General features: G+C 32.0%; 1 protein-coding gene across 1 annotated transcript; it reads right to left on the reverse strand.

Annotated features, from left to right (window-relative positions):
• Positions 1–19,180: 19,180 nt before the first annotated feature.
• LOC107192762 (mediator of RNA polymerase II transcription subunit 15-like) lies at positions 19,181–21,657 on the reverse strand. Its single transcript, XM_015582094.1, has 3 exons — positions 21,637–21,657; positions 20,966–21,068; positions 19,181–20,328 (listed from the first exon to the last, which is right to left on the reverse strand). Exons 1-3 carry the CDS (start codon positions 21,655–21,657, stop codon positions 19,181–19,183), a joined length of 1,272 nt encoding a protein of 423 aa, XP_015437580.1.
• Between the last annotated feature and the right edge of the window lie 839 nt (positions 21,658–22,496).

Here is a 22,496-nt window from a genome sequence, read left to right on the forward strand (position 1 = left end):
CTTTATAATGTATTGTTCATTTGCTCACAACATCTACATTATTCCAAAAAGAATAAAAGTGTTGTTATGACAATGAAGTTTGCAAATAAACTCTGGACTCCAGAGCCGGAGTGTATTAAGTCACACTCTTCGAACTTTAGAGTAGATCAAATCAAAGATGCAAAAACCTTGTAATTTTAGAACCGTTCCGTAAGAACTGAACGAGAAACAATTTGTATCTTCGAACTATTAAATAGATTTAAAACAGGTCTGCATATTTATAAATGGTGAACATTACACTGTTTGGCTTGAAACAAGATATGGACTTGATATCATTTTTACACCATTATATTAAAAACTAACCGACCTAGAGCAAAATGATTTTGACCATCGGAAAAAATGAGAAATTTCATACAGGAAACGTAAAATGTCATTTTTTTTTTTAATGTTGACTTAATACACTCTGGCTCTGGGGTCCAGAACTGCAGTTAATTAGTCAGTTTATACAAGACGACTAGACAGAAGCTAACATTTGTATATTTTAATTATTACATCAGGTAAAAGTAAAATAATGTTCGTAAATTCGTAATAATGTTCGTGGCATTACATTGAAGAAACGAATCATTATCTATGAATAATGTATACGTACCGCTAAGTTTCATTCAGTACTTGTAGTACTTAATTGCTTCTAGTAAATATCAATGTCAATAATTTAGAATAACGTCAACATAAATATTATGATCATTACATTCCTTTAGATAATAGCTGTAGGAATAATAAAATGGAATGGATGTGCAGTTCCTAACAAACTTTCAGCGTCCTATTACATATTAGGTACTGGATTTCGATCACAGTATTATCTAATGCAGTAGAACTTGATCCTGGAACAGCTACGATTACGTACCTACATACACTACATACTACTTTGTGCTGAACGCGTTTATATGGAACTGCATCTCTAAAGCGGTTCAACTTAGCTGTAGGGGAAAGTTACAAGTACAAGTCACGAATTGACTAGGTTGTTAATCATCGGAAATAGTTAAGTTTAAATATACCAATGAGGATTTCACAATTCTTATTTTCGAAGAAATCAGAATCCTATTATATATACCTCAATGATATCATACGCCTGCAAGAAAAGTATCACAAGTCGAAAACGTGTAATTTTTCAGGAGACTGTAAAGAAACTGATTCATTCACGTAGCACTTCATGTATTAAACAAAGTAAGAGTAGCACCATGTGGCTTGAAGAATTGCACTTCAACTTGTGACATTTTTCTGGACGATGGAACTACGTATTGGAAGATATTTTATACGATAAAATGAAAATTGACAATTGTTGACTTGTGACACTTATCTCGCGGGGGTACGATATGTGCCTCAGTTGTTCAACACTCGCCGCCATTTTTCAAATAAGAAAAAGACAGAAAGATGTTTCAAATTGAAACGATGTTGCCATTTCATTAAAAAGGAACAATGGATCGCTTATTCGTACACCTAATAATTTCACATTTTATAAATATAGCAGTAATGGACATTTTTACAAAAATATTATTTTGATACGTATAGACTTAACCAACTTCATATTTAAGATTTCAACAAAAGATTTGGTTTATTTAAAAAAAAATAGCAGAATCAGCAGGTGGGAAGCTCATTTTTCAAAATTCTCTAAGAAAAAAGGTAAGGTTACAATACATTTTATATATTTATACTGTCTATCTATAGAAGTTTCTATATTTATTGTAAATAAGTGAAGTAACCGCTTTGCCCAGTGATTGTAAAAATATTATTTCATAGCCCTGTATAATTCAATAATATATGTGTCTATATACTTTGTTACATAATTCTTGTAATTGTAAAGTTCCGAAGAACAGTTGCTTGTAACTGTTACGTGTATGTTTGTCGAAGCTAATTAAGGTAATTAAATGAATCCAATGAAGACTGATCTGTTCCTTTCATCGATCATATAATAGATCCTACCTTGCAAGAAACCATTTAAATCTATTAGAGTTTAATACATGACATTGCATGCTCGTTATATCATCTACTTATGTTAGGAAGATAGTTGATACACTGAATTATATGGATTTAAAAAGGAATATAAGGAAATAAGTTCTTATCTTACATTATTGTATATCTTTATAGTTAAGTAAGGAGCGTGTGAACTGAATACTCGGCGTTAAAATAGTATAGCAAATGAAAACCATTACAGATTTCCCTTCTGTAACATTAATAATGTACAATTTATACTGAGTGTTTTTTTATTTTAAACTCTTCAATTCTAAAAAGAAGTGCAACAATATTATAATTAATTTGCATATTTTTCTTTACTAGTTATTTAAGACAAAAGAGTTTTTTAAAAATTGATTTTCGTTACATTTCACACCTTTTACAAATGATTCGATTAATTCATTAATAAATAATATATCCATCGTAGGCAAGTAAAGGAAACAGAAATGCTGCTTTCATATAGATTAAGAACGTTTCACCTTTACTTGCATAGATTGTATCAGGTGTACCAAATAGTAATCCACTATTTTTGAAATTGTAAGCTAACGAAAATCACTATGAATATAAATTAAACAGTATAGGTCCTTGACTTCTATACAAACGAATATCGATTTCGTCAACAAATAGTGGATTTCTTATTGGTATACCTAATAGGTAAAAACAAATGTTAAATGCTATAAAACACAAAAATTATTATTTCAAAAAAAACATTCAGATCATGAAATACAAATAGAGGAAAGTAATTAGATTTTCGTTTATTGTGTATACAGCGTGTCCCCAAAATCGTATTACAACCTACAAGGTGGTGATTCTACATGTAGAAAAAGTAAAAAAAAAAAGAAAATTTTTTCAGGTGATGCTTCGTTGTTAAAATATTCGAATTTGAAAATTTATTGGATACACGGACAATAAAATAGGACTTGGCTAGCACGACTCTTCATTTTAAGTCGTTTCTACATACTGTCAGCACAAATACACGTGATTTAGATGAATCTTCAAACTAATTTCTTTCCAAAAAGAAGCCTTAAATGAAAAAATAATATTCTTTTCTTTTGACTTATTTTTTCATGCAGAATCACCACCCAGCCGGTTGTACAACAATTTCGGTGACACCCTTTATGTATGAAGTTTGTCTATTAACAGTAATAACAATGTAAAAATCGAATACATATTCCTACATTAAAGATACACGTTTCAAGCGTAAGAATTTTTAGAAACAGCAACGAATACTGAACACTTCTGAATTTTCACAAAGGATAAAAATATTCTCTGGTCATTCGATGGAATAGTTCATTTAAATTTCGTTATTTGATTATACAAACGACGAACGGATCTTCGGCAAGTGGAGCAAACCGAACGCTTTTTAATTGGATTTCACGTTGATGCAATTCTAGTTTCGACGGGGAAAGTTTCCCCGTCTTCGATCAGGCAAACGCAGTTTCCGTAATCGGGAAAAGGTGACGCCGAGGGAGCCCCTTACCTACCCGAACATTCCAGCAATCGGGCCGCAAGAAAAAGGAACGAAACCTATCTGGAAACCGGGACTAAGCCGCCGCCGCCGCGAGTGCAACGATCGAGCACACACCATCGTAGGAATTACACGCTCACCGGTAGAAAGTGAAATATAAATTAACCGACAAGACACGCCTGGTTCGATTATAACAAGACGGGAAAAAAACGTACCGAGTTACGGGTACGAGTTATCTAGAAGTGTCTACCGTAACGACAGACGTGAAGAAAAAATCGATCGTTACACGGATTATTAACGATTCGAGAACAAAGTCTTAAAGATCGATGTGGATTTCACTTGAACTCGATTTTAATAGAATTATTCGAATTATTTCGATTTACCAGTTAAGGAAGGATACAGCTGTTTAAAATACAATTTTTTTTCTACCATGATATCAGAAAAAATTGTACAGTAAAAAAAGTATTCGTACACCCTTTAAAACAGAACAACTCTTTCAAATTAGAAAAAGTGACTTGAGAATTCTTTGTGAAGTTAAAAGGAGTAGTTTACGAAATGATGTATTAAAAAAATTTTGAAAAATTTGCTACTTTTCAGAATGTCGACGAAAATAGTTAATGTAGTTTCTTACAACTTTTTTTGTCTGAGACTGTAATGAAAATTTAATAAATACATTTCGAAGATTTATGTCAGTTATATGTATACCTGCAATTTTTATTGAAATCGGTTAATGCAGAAACGAGTAAGAGACATCGAAAGATGTAAGAATCTTTAGCTTTACTACAGTTGTAGGTCAAAAGTCGCGAAAAACTGCGATTTTCAACATTTTTAACCGTTTGTATCTCATAACAACGTAAACCGATTTCGATGAAATTTTCAGCATGCATGTAACTAACACAAATCTAAGCAATGTATTTGTTAAATATTCATTACAATCTCAGATAAAAAAGTCGCAAAAAGAGACCTTTACTATTTTCTTCGCGATTCCGACCAATTGCAACTTTTTCAACATTTTGTTAACACATCATTTAGTACACTAATCCTTCGAAGTTCACAAAGAAACTGAAGTCACTTGGTCCAATTTTGAAAGAGGTGTTCTGTTTTAAAGGCGGATTTTAGCACGAAATTGTATTAACTGTAGAAATTCTGGGTATATCACAATAATAGCTATGAAAAATAGTAGAAAATACTGTGTTGTAACTAGACTACGGAATTTTATGCAAATTAAAATTTTTATGGATTAATGTAGTGAACTTATTTGTTTCCTTAATTATCGGTTTTGTTAAGTTCAACGTAAATTGCAATTGAGGCTAATCTTGACGAAAATTATAACTATATTGCGTTTTGTTCATTTATATTTGAGATAAATTCATAAAATGTGCAGTCTAGTTATACCGTTTTAACAACTTTTATGACTTTACGAATACATCACTTTAAGTGCTTTGATAATTCCAGTATTGAACGATTTTCGATTTTTCATTCTCTTCGCAATTAATGTTTCATTGATCCCTTTACCAAAATTTGCATTTATTCTAAAAACTGTTAACCGCAGTTTATTCAATTAACTTAACATTATAAAATATGTTTTCATCTTGTTAAATATACACCCAACATATTTGGTGCTTCATTGAATAACATTATAACGTTACTAAATCTATAGTAATTAATTTAACGATACATTGAATACTGAATAGACAAATGTACAAGACATTTTTACTTCTAACAAATTCCTCGCTGCATATTTATTAATTTGTCACACTTAGTAGCAGAAAATCAATGTAAATAATCAATAAGCATGACCACTAATAAGGCAGCTTATTTCATTAACTACTATAATTGCATACGAATTTATAGTTTAACTAGTCACATTAGTAACTTTGACATATATAGGGCGCATTAAGAAGGTATTATTTTTGCTGTTTCTTTGAACTGATGAAATAACTGTATCCACACTTCTTTGCTTAATGATATACAGATATGTCTAAACCATTAATATTTAGACTTAACGACATTCAATATAATGAATTATATTTTTATAATACAGGCTGTATTATATGAATTATCACACATAGTACTTGAAAATCAAACTAAAAATATTCTAAAATTTTATCCACAAAATGGAAAACGTCTGACATATTTTATGACACTAGTAATATAATATCCTCTACTCGTAATAAGTTATAAAATAAAAAAAGGGAACACGTCTTACAGCATTTTCAGTTGGAAGCGGAAGAAAGTCTACACTTTCACCATCACGATATAGATACGTATGTATTCCACTTTTCGTTTCTACGTATGTTAGCCGATATAGGGAAATTATACTAACAATTGGTTCAATTATACTAAACAGAGAATAAAAATTATTCGAAATAATTGTACACTACTGGTTACAACAGTTTTTTTTTATGAAGCAGAAGAAATTAAAACGTTATATACTCCACTTAATAGTTGAAAGAAAATCTTGATTCCTTTAATCCTTTCCATTTTATTTATTCACGTTACTTTTTGTTAAAAATTTTAATTATAGAATCTCAAAGGGAAACAAAAAAACGAAACTATGAAATTACTATTTATTACAAAGGGTGGGTTAAGACGGGTGATACAACCAAATAGAATATCATTTTATATGCAGAAATAAGTGGAAAATATAGAGTAAAATTGTTTCAAATTACTTCATTCACAGAAAATAATTCGAAACTGAAGAAACTACTGAAAGTTATTTGTTGTTTCATTATTATAAAAATTTCCTTAATAAACCCCAATAAGTTATAATATGGTAAACAAAGTACGACGAATGCAATATGTTTGTCTTTCAGTTGAAAGTAAAACTGGAATTTGACTCTTCATTTTTCTAAAACTTCTCAAATTTATTACTGTGTCAAGAAAGACTATCAAAATAACTTAATTGTCTTGACAACAATTCGATAAATTAATTCATATCAGGATTATAATTTATGCATTTTCTTTCATAGTGTATCAAACGTTGGATAAACGATTTAACAAGATTATTTATTTATGTTTAAAAGAAAGCTTATCTGATGAAATGTGTCATAATTATTTAAAACAAACTAGAATAGTTAAAGTGTTTTCAAAAACTCTTTCTTTTACGAACATTGATTTTACAATAATGGTTACGATAATTTTAGTTTCTTGCAAATATTATTCCTTAGCTTTCTCCTGCTTCCAATATGTGAAATTTATTACAGCGTGTAGAACCGATAGTTACAATTTTATACGACCTTTTTGTTCGTGAACTATGATCATAGAAATAGAATAAGAGTTGAATTTCTTTCAGCAAGTTTAAATAGGATTGATCTAGATCGTTATCTCGTTTTTCAGTCTCGCATCTACAATCGACTACACAGATCAATTAGACGAAGCGTGATTAGAGCTCTGATCATGTCGGATCTATTTATATGTACTTCCAGAACATGAAAGTGTAATATTTCAAATTCTACTACGCTATTCCATTGTAGGCAAACAATGAAACTAATCTACACAGATCTTGAACAAACTATTATTTGCAACTATATATCTATAGCAAAAAAATGAAAGTACTTCGTAAGGATAGTTACTTGGCCTATTTATTTGAATATTCAAGTTATTTCATAAATTTCGCTTACCCTCAAATTAGAAATATTAAGAAAAAGTAAAACAAGCAAATAATATTATTACAACAATAATTTCTCCTATATGATATTAAATGTACTACACTCGCTAAAAAAATCCCCATCACGTGGCAACTGAAATACACGTTGAAACGTTGGTTAACAATAAAATTAAATGCACAGCTTTGTATATCTCCACTCATAAGAAACAACTCAAAACTTAGAATCGAAATAATAAATTTATGATTTCATTTCCGATCTTGACTCGTTATCCTACTTCCAACACAATGATTCTGAAAGAATAAACTAAGATCGGAATTACTCTTACTTCTATTTAGTAACATCACTAGAATGTGCAAATATAATTTCCAGTATCACAAAATAATATCACGACCAAATTACTACGATAGATTAAAATCCGAATTACCTACAATTCCATTGCCATACATTACTAGAATATGTTAGTATAATTACTAGTATAATTTCTTGTATCACAAAATAACGTCACGTCTAAGTTACTACAATAAACTAAAGTCAGATTTACCTTTAATTCCATTCCGTAATATCAGTAGAATATACAAGCATATAATTTATTATACCACTAAGTAATGTCACGACAAATTTACTTCTATAATCATAATATACCAACACAACGGAACCTAATTTCAATCCAAGTTTTGCCCTGTTCAAATGCTTTCCCTCGTTTAATTAATCCACAAACGCGTCCGCTAATTAACTGGGAAAATTCAAGAGTATGTGTGACATCCTATAGCAATCAACTGCACGCGAGACGCGTCTAGTTTCATTATATATGTCACTTTCTGTGCACCAAGTACCTACTTATCCAGTTCCGATTTTCCCATTGATACGCTTCGTCGACTGTTTCAAAGACAACGCCGCGCGAGATAAAAGATGGAGCGAAACGTCCGCGTAAGAAACGGCTGAAGAAAGGCGAAACGGCGCCGGTGACGAAATAAACGAGAAAATGGCGGTAATTTGCATAGGATATGGAAAATTTACTTACGAACAAATTCATGGTGAGAAAGCTGGCTGCTCGTTGCGTTCAAGGGTGGAGTGTTTCTGAGGCGGCCGCGCCGTCACCGGAACAACTTTATAGGCGGCCACGTAAAAGGCGCCTTTCGGCGACGGGGATGTGACTTCTTATGCCACCTCCATAGGCCGTCCATATTATCAGCGTAGCTAGCAACGTTCTATAGAACAATTTTTTTCTCATTTCGTGATGTTATTGTCCGTGGCTGTTCACAGTTATTGCCAGCAAAATTGAACATAATTAATGGAAATTGTTAAGTTTGTGGGAAATACTGGTCGTTCATTTTCCAGAGTGATTGACTTCTTAAAAGAAAAGATCAAAGAAATTTACTTCATATATCGTCGATCTAGTTCTTAAGTGTTTTATCTGCACTAGTTTCTAAACTGAGAAAACAGAGTTTGAAGTGTGAGAAGTTTAATATTATAGAAGCTGGAAAGTAGTGAAATAATCAAACAGACTATAATATCATCTACTGAGTAGCTATTTATTATAATATTTAACAAAATTTTCTCTTATTATCAACATAAATTTTTAATTGTTGTTAGTATTTGGAGATACAAGAATTAAGAAAAAAGAATTTTCAGAGTTTCGGAGTTAGGATTTGGAAGATGGAGAACTTGTATTCTTTGGACCAATGAGACGCACGTAGATTAATTAACTAAAGTTTGTAGAAAAATGTAGTTAGAACAGTTAAAAACTCGGGTGACGATATAAAAAGTTAAACGCCAATCAAGTGCCGTGGTACTAAAATTTGAAAAAATTGAAAACGCGGAGTTAGTTTCGGCTGCGAACAGATAATATACAGAATGATTCAAAAAACAGTTCACAACTTTTAGAGTAGATAATACTCACCGTATAATAAAAAAAAGTTCTAATAAACATGGATCAAAAAAGTAATATTTTCAAAGTTTCGAACAACTTTTTGTTTCAGTTAAAGCGAGTGATATTCTCGCTTCGAAAGTTATCGTACCATATGGAAACAATGAATTACGTTATGGTTTCCTCTTTTCCTGGGTATAGAAGATTTTCAACAATTTCTATTATTTTTTTTACAATTTTCTCATTATTTCCATACGGTACGATACTTAACTCCCGAAGGGAGAAAGTCAATCGCTTTAACCGAAACAAGAAGTTGTTTATAACTTAGAAAATATTTATTTTCTGACCCAAGTTTATGAGGACTCTTTTTCATCATTCGGCGAGTACTATCTACCTTAGAAATTATGAACCCTTTTTTTTATCACCTTGTATGGCTGATCCTAATACCGATCTGTACAGTATTATACCTAATAATTTTATGTAGTTGATGTTGTCTACTACAGTTCATTTGTAAGTGGTTGAACTTTGTAATGGTTACTAAATGTAGTGGTTGAACATATTTTGCAATTATTGTAAGGGTAGTGGTAACCCTACGTGTTCAAAATTGCATTTATATCTCAGGAATATAATGTAATTGATTAATTAGTGAATTAATCTAACTATAGGTACTTACAGTGTACTTACATACGTAAGAAAAACAATTATCATTGAAGGAAAGTAAAATTCTGAAATAATTATCTGCACTATATTTATACTTCAGAAGTAGGTAGTAGACGATAAATGTTTATATAAATTTATGTAATTATTTGAAAACTATTTTATAAAATATAATGGAACATCAACTTATTTCTCTAATCAAGAGTTTCGATGATTTACGATTAAACAGAATTTATAAAAACTTCACTAATGATCATAATTGTTATTTATGTTTTATATGTGAATAGAAAGTTACATCTAGATTACGAATGTTTATGATGACTTATGTTTTCATAGATTAATGTATAAAACTATAAGTCGAATACATGCCCTTTATTCAGATTTTTGTAGATTCTGGATAAGTTGTAGCCTTTACTAATCTTCCATAAAATTTGTATCATATTGTTTTTTATATTTACATTTGGAGTAAATGCATAAAATCCGAAATCAAGATTATTGACATAATTACTTCTATCAGGCAGACATATGTTTTGTATGCGTTTACCATGAATATTCAATTCTAATAAATAATTTGCACAGTTTTGCTAATAATAACCCCCGATGATTTTACTATTCGTTTATAGATTTATACGTATCGTGTATTTAGAAGTTAGTAAATATCTTAATGTTCACTAATTTTATCAACTCAATTTCTATTACGTGTTTACAATTAGCAACTGTTTAACTATTATTGACTAGCAGATACAGTTAGCAATTACAATTTTATTGGTGTCAGTACTACTTAACAACTGCAGAAAGGACACGATAATTTCTAAAAATTACATCTTCATCTGAATTTATTAATCCTCAGTAATCAGAATAATTATGCTTTATTATGAAATTTTGTTACTACACCCATGATCTATCAATCATGCTGGTAGATTATGAATGATCTACAAGAAAATAAGCGTAAATGAATAAAACTTGTAATATGCTTATTAGTAACGAATTATTTATTAATAACATGAATATGCATACAGAAACGCTTACAAACGCAAACATAATAGAAAATTTGTTTAAAGTATTTCCTGTTAGTAAATGTACGCAATATGGTAAAATTTACAATTAAAACTAGGACAGTAGATTTTAAATGTAAATCCAAAAGGTAGAACTAAATTATTGAATATAAAGCTCCTATTGCGAGAGAATCATATTTGTCTCGCAATAGGATACTCTTTCTACTCACTACAAACACGACTTCAAGTATGCCGGATAAATATTCAAGATCGATTTTCTCCGTAACAGGGCCATTTACGAGATATACAATAATTTCAGGAATCACACAAAAATAAAATTATTCTAAGTTTCATGCTACAAAAATCAATTTTAAAAAATTGAAAAATATTTTAAAGTCGATACCAAGAATATATTACAACATACAACATTACAAGAAACAAATTCTGAATAGCACCTTAAAAAACATTATTTTTAACTGCTATTATTATATTATCAATATAATGATTAAAGTATTCGACAAAGGTAAAAGTACTTTTATTTTCCTTTCTCTGTTATTTATGACCATATCAACTACTAGCTTTGGTTATTAACGACTCTTATAATAACACGTTTAAATAAATTTACTATTGACTGTATAATTTGAAATGTTCTAGGTAGTTCACTAGTTCCTGAATTGATTTTGTTTCCTTCGAATTCTCGTTAATGGTATTTCAGTAAATTGCGCTTCATTAATGCATGTTTGTTATTAAATACATGTCAGAATGTAATTGGTACACTACAGAGCGCAGCTCAATGTGAGTTTACATACCGTAGTTTCACCTTACTCGACAGAAGTGTATACGATTGCATCCTCGGAAAATGTTGCGGGCATCGTCGTGGAATGCGATTCAGAGATACGTTTCCCAAGAGGATACTATTCAAAGGTTACTGTGCAATGACCGCGCGCATCAATTAATCCATCTATGTACACACTGAACGTAGGTAATACTTACCAAAGAATAATAGAAACGTAAGCGGCTCTTAAAAAATTATCGATAAACAGACTGCACAAATAGAAAGCAGTGACTAACAATTTGAAATGTAGCGAACAGGTGTTATAACTATATTCATAAATTTTCTAATACAAGTTTTCTTGAAGGGCAAATTATAAAGGATAAATAAGAAGATAAACAAACTGAAAATATAAAGTGATATTTAGAAAACGAAAAGTTGATTACACGTGTTAAATAAAATTTCTATAATTTAGAATACAAGACGTGACTTAGAATCTTGGTCTGTAAAAATTAAGTTTATAATGTTTTAATAATCACTGAACTATTTACTAGACTTGATTTTTATTATTTTATTCGTGTATACGTAGTGTAACTAGTTATTCTTCTCGTGGATAATTAATGGTAAAAACCATACATATGATATACAGGGTGTCCAATTTTAATCTGTAAATGCGAATTACTCGTTAACTACCCGATCTATAAAAAAATGGTTCCAATAGGAATTGAATAGTTTCGTTGGGACATAATTTGGTGTAATTAGTTTGTCTACAGATGGACGCTTGGAGGTGACATGCGTTTTCTTAAATGAAATCAAATAATTTTTAATACATTAATCGTTGAAGCTTTTTATGTAAGATAAGAAAATATTAGGTTTTCCGACATAATTACCTTGATACTTGTGCATCTAAAGTAAAGAGCATCGACTAATATATTAAAAATAATACGATTCCATTTAACAAAAAGTATGTCACCTTCATATAACCTCAACGCATCCATCTACAGAAAAATCGATTACATCTGTTTATGTCTTTCTTAAAATCATTAAATTCCTTTCTGAGATCATTCTTTCATACAACGGGTAGTTTACAAGTAATTCGTATTTATACATATATTAAAATTGGACACCTTGTATATGTACATAATTAAGGATTACACATATTCAAAATATAGGTAAATAATTGAACTTCGATTAATAAAACACTATTTTACTGAAGTGATTAAGTCTAAATTTATTTTTCAAAGCTGCAAATTTATTTAAAATTTCGAACAAACTGTAAAGGACAGGTACCTTATTGAAAAAGACTTTTTTCGGTATAGTACTATTGAAAAAGTGAATAAAAATATAGTATATTCATATTTTTACCAGTAAACAATGAAATAATTCATCAAAGTATTAAATAGACGAATGTGTAGGAAAATAAATATATTCAAATTAGAACCATAAACCTAAACGCTTTTGATATACATTTTGTGAATTACTTAAAATAAGATTAATCTTTTTTTAATTTAGCAAACATTTCTAACTGCTTAGGAATCTTGTATAAACATTCAAACTTCCTGTAAGCAATTTGTTATCATTAAAATATTTACTGGAAAGACGCGACATTATATTCGTTCAAAGACTTGAGAAGAAAGTGGATGCTCATAAGAAACAAGTGCCGTAAAATCTTATGCAACATCATGCTCGGCCAGAAATAATTCATCTCCGCGTTAGAGAATAAACTGCTGCTTCTATGATAATATAACTCAATTTACATGCAAACAGCTGTTGATTTCTTAAAATGAAACTATGCACAACTTTCATAAGTGAAACAATTCACGCGCATCCCCTTTCTTTCTGGAATCATATCTCTGTTCTACTTACATATGTATGTATATTGTCTTTCACTTAAGTTTATTTCTTACAGTTCAAGTATACAAGACATACCGAAAAGAAATTGACAATCACCACTAATATAAAAATAAAATTTTCATTTGCTGTAAATTTTTGCTTCAAACGTCTGCTATAAAGTTTACTATCCAAATGGAGAACAATTATTTTATTTATTAAGTATTTGCTATTTCAAAAGATATTGTACACATATTTTTAAATGAATATTTCAATGGTAAGATAATAAATATCGTTTTGGAACTGTAAAATTTCAATGATTAAGATTAAGGTTTGCCTTAGCCTGAAGGGCTTTTATTGTAGTAAAGTCTATCTGAAACAACACGCTTTTGTGGATGAGTTACCAACTTCAATTAATTATGTTTAACGATTTTAAGGTGACCAAAAATTATTACAAATTATAACACCGAATATTAAAATAACCTACAAATGAAGGACCATCAACATAAGCGAAAAAAATAATTTATACAAAAAAGGACGTATGAAACATAATAAACCTGTTTTTATAGAAATGTATTGCATACATCACTCATTTGCTGCAGTAACGACATACATAACTAAAAATTCACGATTTTAGGAAAATTTTTTTGAATGTTTTGATCGATATAATTTTGTACGAACATCATATTAAAATGACTGTCCTGACGTGGTAAGTTTTGGAAATTCTCTTACAGAATTCAACCGATAAAATATACAAACATCAACCGTTTTTTCGATATTCATAACTAACTACGTATTTTGAGTTATGTCATTGTTGCAGCAAAGGAGCAATATGGTATTGTATTCTTGAAATTAACTCACAGTGTGTATAGTATTTATAGCTTAAAATAACCATTCATGAGCACTAAAGAAGATGCCTGTCTACTCTGAAGATAATGTTAAAAATATACCCTAATTTTTTAACTATAAATCACTGAAAATAATTTGTAAGCCAATTTTAATTCTAAATACCAAAATGCCAATTTTAATGAAATTATATGTATAGTTTTCTGTTAGATTATGACTTTCTGGAGCAAAAGTAGTGAAGACACTTTGGAAACAAGATACTTGCCTATCAATATTCAACGATATTTCAATGGCAGTTCGGTGAACTCCAAGAAGTCGCAGTGAATTATACATTTGTGCAAACAAGCGACGCAGAAACGAAAGTTGCACCGCGATAAAGTGCAAGCGTGTGCATAATCGCGATTGCGAAGAACAACGCGAATCGGTGCAGAATGCGTGAAGGCCACTGGATCAATTTACACGGTCTTCCTTGTTCAGAGAAATGTTGCTTCCGTTCTGAAACTCATAAAAATGGACAGTTCCTGCAATTTCCCTTACGACAATAGATTTTTAATATAAAAATCTTCGTCAATAGGATCTATACTGCGTGGGTCATCGGTAGCTTAAATCTTTTCATTCTAATCACTAACCATTTGTATTGATGATACAGAACCTCGTAGTATTAATTAGTTCTAATTATTCAATTAAAGTATTAACTTTGTTATTCAATGTACGCCACACCTTTGCATTAATAAAATTGATATTTCCATTCTTACGTACATGATGCGGTGTGTATTATAAACTGACTGCGGATTTTATGCATTCATCGCATACAAAATTGTCTAAAATTCAACGCAGTACTTTTAGCACGTTCAGTGCTACATCACCCAAATATGGGTGACATGCACATTGTAAAGAAGCTAAATTATTTAAAAGCGTTACGAAATTTTTGCGTAAAATCAGTGTAATTTCATACAAGACCAACAGCAACTATTAACTAAATTCGTATATTTTCGACGATTTATGTCTTAAAAACATAATAAAGTATGCCTGGCTGCGGTTTTTTTCACTTTGGCAATCAACATGTTAATTAATGAAGTTTACGGAGATTTTTATTTTCTGTTGAGTCTTATAGGGGACTTTAATTTAGTAAATGAAGTTGTATTTGACTTCAATCTTTATGAACTACTCCACAGAAATTGATATTTGTATAAACGTCCGCATTCTACTTATAACCATTTATAGTTTCATAGTATACTTATAACGTGAGTCATCGATGGCCTCTGTAACGTGAATGGAATATGACGCAAGATGGTCTTGCCACGAAATGATGATTCCATTTATATGGTGTAGTTATAACGATCGTACCAAGAGATGAAATTATTCTTTGTGTTAAAATGATCCAAAAATGTATAAGAAAACTTATTCATATTATGCTTCGTTTTTGAGAAAATTAAATTTGAATACGTATTCGTCAGATAGACGAGCTATTGAATATGACGTGTCTGTCGCGTCTGCCCATCGCTTACTGTTTCTACTTATTGAGAGCATGGACGATGATCGGATGTTATGTGCATTAGATAATTACTAATTGGATATGTTTGAAATCGTTCCACTTAATCGATAAATAGGATTTCAAAGTCATACAGATGTGGAAGTTTATAGTTCTGTGTTAAAAATAGTAAAACAATTAGCAACTGATTCACTTAAACAGTTATGTTTCAGAATCAGAAAATTCTTGTAGATATTGCACCTACTGATAAGATTGGGAAGAAAAATTATTTGATAGAATGAACTCTATGCTCTTTTTTATTACATGTGTTCTTCTTGTTCAAAATAATTACAGGAGTGTATATTGCAACCGCTGTGATCGTACATACGATGTATAGTTAAAGATACAAATATAAATTATGAAAATATGATTTTGAGGTACTAATATCATTTAAAAAAGATGCCAATCTATGCAACTTGTGGCATTTGTTCCGTTTTCATCGGTTAAATCGCGCAAGTGGACCGCATATACTAGTAATCCCTTAATTGCCTTGAGCAGTGCATTAGGTATACCATGAAAAGTGAATTTATTTGTTGCCTTAATTATTTAAGTGGATGAAAGTAGACTATAAGATGTTATTTAGTATTCTTTCTACTACCACTTATCTATTGTTTAGAAATTATTACCTTCATGCGTACACATTTGTGTAGAAATAATTTTCTTCCTTCGACATATTAACTTGATTTACAGCATCATTCAGTGTACTATTTAAGGAAAAATGGAGTTATAATATTATAAATCTTATTTAGTGATGAAATACTTGAAAAATGACGAAGATTCAATAATTTTTTCAATCTTAACATGCAATACTTTGTATTTTTTAATCATTACATAAATATTTAATGTTATATGTAAAAATTATTGAAACCTGATTACAAAAATAATTCAATTTTCTTGAATTTTAACAGAAGTACAAGTTAGAAATAATTATAACTAGTTGTATACACTGAAATAATGAAATGAAATTTTTATTTTCCTTAAACTTATGGCAATTGAACTTTTGAACTCTTTGTGATTATTTTGTAATAACTGTGTTCTAGTTATATTTATTGAAGTAAATATGGTAGACTGTTAATTACGGACATTCATTAATTTTTATTCATTGATTTCTAAAATAGAAAAGTGAAACGTTACGGAAGTCCATAATATAGTTATGCTTCCTTCGAAATTTTTGTTATTAGTACATAGAAGAAATAGTTGTAATTTTATGGAATTTAGTGATATCGACATAAGAGTTGTATTAATGTTATAATTACAGTACATTCAATTCCACGTAAGATTCTAATCCTTGCACGAATCCTTATTACCCTACCTTCTCCTTACGAAATCTGTATCTTAATTAGAATATAAAAATGTTTCAAAAGTTCTCTCCTCCCAGATTAACTCATTTCCAAACATAATTTGATTTCCTATTATATTTCAAACAAATTCACCTAGTATCTTCATTCTAAATCCACCATTACTTCCGCCCACGTGGAAACTACCCACTCTAGCCAACACAAGAAAAGCGCATTATTACCACAAAATTCGTCACACACTACGACTTCGTAGAAGTTCGATAAATTCTACTAAAAATCGTCGTAATAAACATCTACCACCATAAAATCGTCGTGTACTTAGTTAAAAACACTTTCGATCTGCAATCGCTCAGGCATTTCCTCTTCTCCTCGTAATTAAAACGAACCGGTCTCTAGCAGAGAATTGCACACCATTATTTCCAAACGCTGTATCAGAAACTATATCGACCTGTAAGCCTTGACAAGTTCCTGACAAGATATCATCAACTTTTCTAACGGATATCACATCGGGAAACAAAATAAGTAAATATAGTTAGGTACTTTCCGTCTGTCGATGATCAACCGGCGCCATATTGCTTTTTTTCACAAAACCGATCGTGTCTTTATTAGAAAGGTTTCCAACCATCTTACTTTCTAACCAGACTTAATAAGAAGAGATCTATTTAGCCGTGTTGGTTTAAACGGATCACGAAATACCCTCGATGCGTTCTTCATCCGGCTGCGGTTTAATTGAATTCACCTCGGAAGCGGTGATCGACAGATCGATAACCATTTCGTAACCACTCGATCGAGTTACTTTTACGTCGGAAGTTCCGTTCACCACCGTCTCCACTCGTCTGGGCTAACGTGAGGGGAATGGTCTCATGGAAATAGAAAATGATTCTCGCTACGCAAACCACTTGAATAATTTATTTGGTTTTAATAGAAAGTACCACGAATTTATTGCAAACGCGTTCTCTCGCATTTTTATCAACAGATGAATTTATTAGCAATTTTGTATAAACAGAAAATTGTAATTGTGGCTGTGACGCTGAATACATGTAACTGATATAGTAACAAAGCTAAATTAATTTGGCTCATGTAAATTGCTGATTTTATGTATTTACTTCGTGAAATAAAATAATTAACTGATAACGTTTTTGTTCTATTGTGAATGTAGTAAAAAACTTTCAAAGAACAATGTATATTTCTATTTTCTTTCGGTTTTTATAAACACATGTGGCAACGTGCGATTTTGCATAAATATCCGCACGTTTAAATATAAGTTAAGTACAAATTAACGGTTTCAAATGAAGTATTTATCGTAGAAACCTGTTCGACGAAATTGATGGTACAAAAACAATGTTCAATATTGTAATTATTACGTAAATCGGAAAGAATAACAAGTATTTATGCCCATTTAAAGCTGCAGAAGGAGTAAAGGAAAACTTATGCTAATGTCAGCTAATGTAAAAAAATATAAAACTATTTGAAATAAAAAACAACCAGAAGTTATAAAACTATCTTCCCCGCATATCAGACGAGAAGTATAAATTGTCAATTTCGCTACTTCGTGCGGACTGTTAAGGATTTAAGCATGACACTTTTACTTTTACTACAAGTGAACTGAATTATAAAATTTTAGGTAACTATAAGTAGGACATTCTAATTTTTTAATATACCTTATTCCCAATGGCAGAAACATCAGAGAATCAAGTAAATTAAAAAGCAGTTCACGAATACCATCAACCAATCAAAAGAATCATCGATTTGTTTGGTCAATCCTTAATAGCAATAACTACAATTTCTAATTTTCATATCCGCTATAGAACTTAATATAAATAAGATTCAAACAAAATTGCAATATTAGGTTGAGACAAACAAAACGCCTTTGGACACTACGAATTCGTCATAGAATGACAGGAGTACGAGGATAGTAATTATAAAATCAAATATCAAACAGTTAAAGAATCGCTTAATCTCCAAAAATTAAACATTAACTCTGAAATCTTTTGGAAAGTGTGAATTCATCGCAATAGGAGTCAAGAATATTTAACCAGTAAAAAATCAATTAACAGACAATTAGAAAGTCAAGAATACTTAATCTGAAAAATTTTTTAAATTCTATACAACAAATCGAAGGAACAATCTATCCTTGAACCTTAATCGAATGAAAAACATTTCATATGCACCAACCTAACATATAGTCCAACATCGACCTTCAAATCGCTGTTCATATCTCTCAGTCAATTCCTCACCTCAGTTCACTCGGCCCTCAACATATCCCTAGGTACAACATAAATCCAGTTCTCAATTCAAAGTATCTTCAATTTCTCTTCAGTGCCTTTGGTCCTCTTGGACGGGCTTGGACGTCTCGTACTCCGGTTCGTACTGATCATTGTTCACGTAATAAACCTTACTGCGATACTGATACGGCCCAGGTGTATCAGGCGGAAGGGGTTTGGGGACGAACAGCGATTTCGGTTTGTAGCTGATGCTGTTCGCTATAACATCGTACGGTATCTGAGCTTGGAACTGCAACAGCTGCTGGATCTCAGGTGGCATATTCTTATCAAAAGTCAGTTTCGATGGAGGTGGGATAGGTAATTTCTCGATCGGCACCGGTACGTACTGAACCTCTGGTGACTGCTGTTGTTCTGGCTGTTGATAATCGTCTTTGTATACAATTCTTCCTTGGAGTCCTCTGTCGGAGTACTCTCGCCTGATCTTCTGTTGCTCCGATTGTTCATAATTCTCTGACAGTTGCCCGTAATGAGATAATTCAGCATTGGCTGGTTGCTGATCAACTTGCTGTGGTATAGCGTAGTTCGTTGTCTGCAGGAAGGCAGATGGGTCTACGTAAGGACGTTGGGGCTTGAAGTGATTGAATAGTAACTGTTTCACGTGAGACGGTGCATTTGATAGTGGTTTATATTGCAATTGATTAGGGTCCGGTCGCGTTTCTACTGGAACCTGAGCCTGTGGATACGCTTTGTATTGGACCTGGACAGGGTCCGGTTGTGCCTGTACTGGAGCTTGAGCTTGTTGATACGCTTTGTATTGGATCTGTTGTGGCTCTGGTTGCGCCTCTGCTTGGAGTACTTGACCTTGAGAATATCCTTTGTACTGATTAGGATCTGCCTGGACTACTTGACCTTGTGAATATCCTTTGTACTGATTAGGATCTGCCTGGACTATTTGACCTTGCGAATATCCTCTGTACTGATTAGGGTCTGCTTGGACTGCATGACCTTGCGAATATCCTTTGTACTGGTTTGGATCTGGCTCTGCTAGTTGAGCGTGCTGGTACGACTTGTAGTGTGCCTGGTCGAAGTCAGGTTGCACCAATTGGGATTGTTGCGGTCTCTGCACTGATTGCTGAGGATGAACGTACTCATTCTGGCCTCGCTGGGTACGATGCGAGTTTTCCAGGTGAGCACGCCATTGGTTTTGGGGAGCGAATAGCTTCCAGTTGACTTTTAGGCCTGGAAAGATGTTTGTCGTGTTACTATCACACTGAGTATTCTTAAACGAAATTACACTAACGTGGGATCCCATAGAAAATGCCATTACCAAGGAATTTGATGTACCATACATTTTGCTTGTATACAGAGTGATAAAAAAATGGATTCATAACTTCTAGGGCAGATAGTACTTAGTACCTAACCCAGACCCTAAAAACCATGGTTCGGAAAACTATTATTTTCAAAATTATAAACAATTCTTTGTTTCGGTTTGACTGACTTTCTTGCTTCGGGAGCTATCATATTGTATGTAAACAACGAATTCCCTTATTATTTCTCTTCTTTTCTTGGTTACAGAAGATAACCGAAAGAAAGTTACCCGTTTCAACCGAAACAGGAAACTGTTGACGCGTCTAAAAATCTTAATTTTTCGACCCATGTTTATTAAGACCTTTTCTCTCCATTTGGCGAATACTATCTACCCTAGTAGTTACGAACCCTTTTCTTTCACTCTGTATTGAAAAAGAATAGAACATTTTTTCCAAAAAGTGCCTACCTTTAATTGTTTCGAACAGTGTACACTAATCAGCACGACACCTTTCTACAGATAATAATATTATCCGCATGGTGTATTATGCAAATTAAATTTCAGACTCACCACTAGGATCGTCGTATTTAATTTGCGCTTGGGCTGTTCGAGCGGGCCGCTGCGCACTGTATTTCTGCGCGAGCGCTGTCGAAATCAGGGCGACAAGGATGATCTGGAAACAGATTCGATGGTGAATAAATTATTCGTTGCAAGAATGGTTTCCCATTCCCTTCTCTTGCGGTAGAGAGGAACGCAACGATGCAGTAACGGTAATGGGATCCGTTAGAAAGTAAAGTCTTCCTGGACAATCCGTCTTTCTCCGCGAGCCGATGGAAACCGACGGTGGAGGACGTCGCACGCGGAAGAGAATTCGTACGCGATATCGTTTTGTTCGATAAAACATTACCGCACTGTGTTTCCGGCTGTGTCCCGTTACTTTGTATAAACTGGCCCATGGTTTGCAAATAACAATCCGCCTCGGCCCTCCTTTGTAACACAGTTCTAACGTTTCACTTCCTTCTATGGACCCGACATTATCATGAAATTAAGCCCCAACCGCTTTCGAATACGATAAAATAGAACAAAATCGTTTCTTAAGTAACGTTTAACTGTGAGAAATTGAGACAACGAGTAAAGACGATAGAGAGAAACAAATTTCATAACCTGGCGCGTGGATGCTGGGAACTTTTACTGAAATGAATGAGTCACTATCGTGTGGATCACAAATGTGTTAATTGTACCGCTTGTAGATCGTTTTCCATTATTCAGGCAAGAGGAAGTTGAATACTGTGAAGGTTTAACGGCTGTTGCGGGTATTTATTTCTTTTGATAGATAGCTACCGCGTGAAACTTCAGATGTGATTAATTGAGCAATAAATTATGTGTATCTAGGAATGAAATATAACGAACGCATAATCGATGTTTCTATTATGTTGGGTTTAGAAAGCTAATAAAATGAAACTGAATAAAATGATCCCGTGAGATGATTTTAGAAAGGTTTTAATTTCCGCATTTTTGCTATACAGAAATTTATTTTATCTAGTGCACGTTTGAACATAGATTCGAAATGTTTCTACGCTTTAATATAAAGTGAATTTATTTCCCTAGTTGTGACCTAGAGATTGTAGCTATAAACTCACTGTTACGAAATATTTATTTGCATGAGTGAATCGAGTCCTCGAAATTTCTAATTTCTACTACTTCTCTTGTGTGATGCTACTACTTTATATAGGGAAGTATAAATTTACTGTTAAGTGAAAGTTCAGAATATACAGAAAGAAACGAAATTATAACAATATCATCTTCTAATTACAAAATTATTTTCTGTTCTTTTATACACTATTTGACGAACAACAATGTATATTTCAATTAACATAATTTAATAATTAAACCAGAGTAAGACTTCATTAACCCTCCATTGTCACAAAGGGTCAAATTGACTCAAAAATCGACTTTGAAGTAAAATATCTTTGAGGCATCATTGAAAATGGTACTATTTGGCGCCATGTAATAGTAATTTCAGGTACCCTAAAAAAAAAACCTTTCTTCAGATTTAGTTTTCTCCAAAATTTCTTAAACATGATGATACTTTAAATGTTAA

Source organism: Dufourea novaeangliae, unplaced genomic scaffold (assembly GCF_001272555.1).
Source record: "Dufourea novaeangliae isolate 0120121106 unplaced genomic scaffold, ASM127255v1 scaffold418, whole genome shotgun sequence".
Lineage (NCBI taxonomy): Eukaryota > Metazoa > Arthropoda > Insecta > Hymenoptera > Halictidae > Dufourea > Dufourea novaeangliae.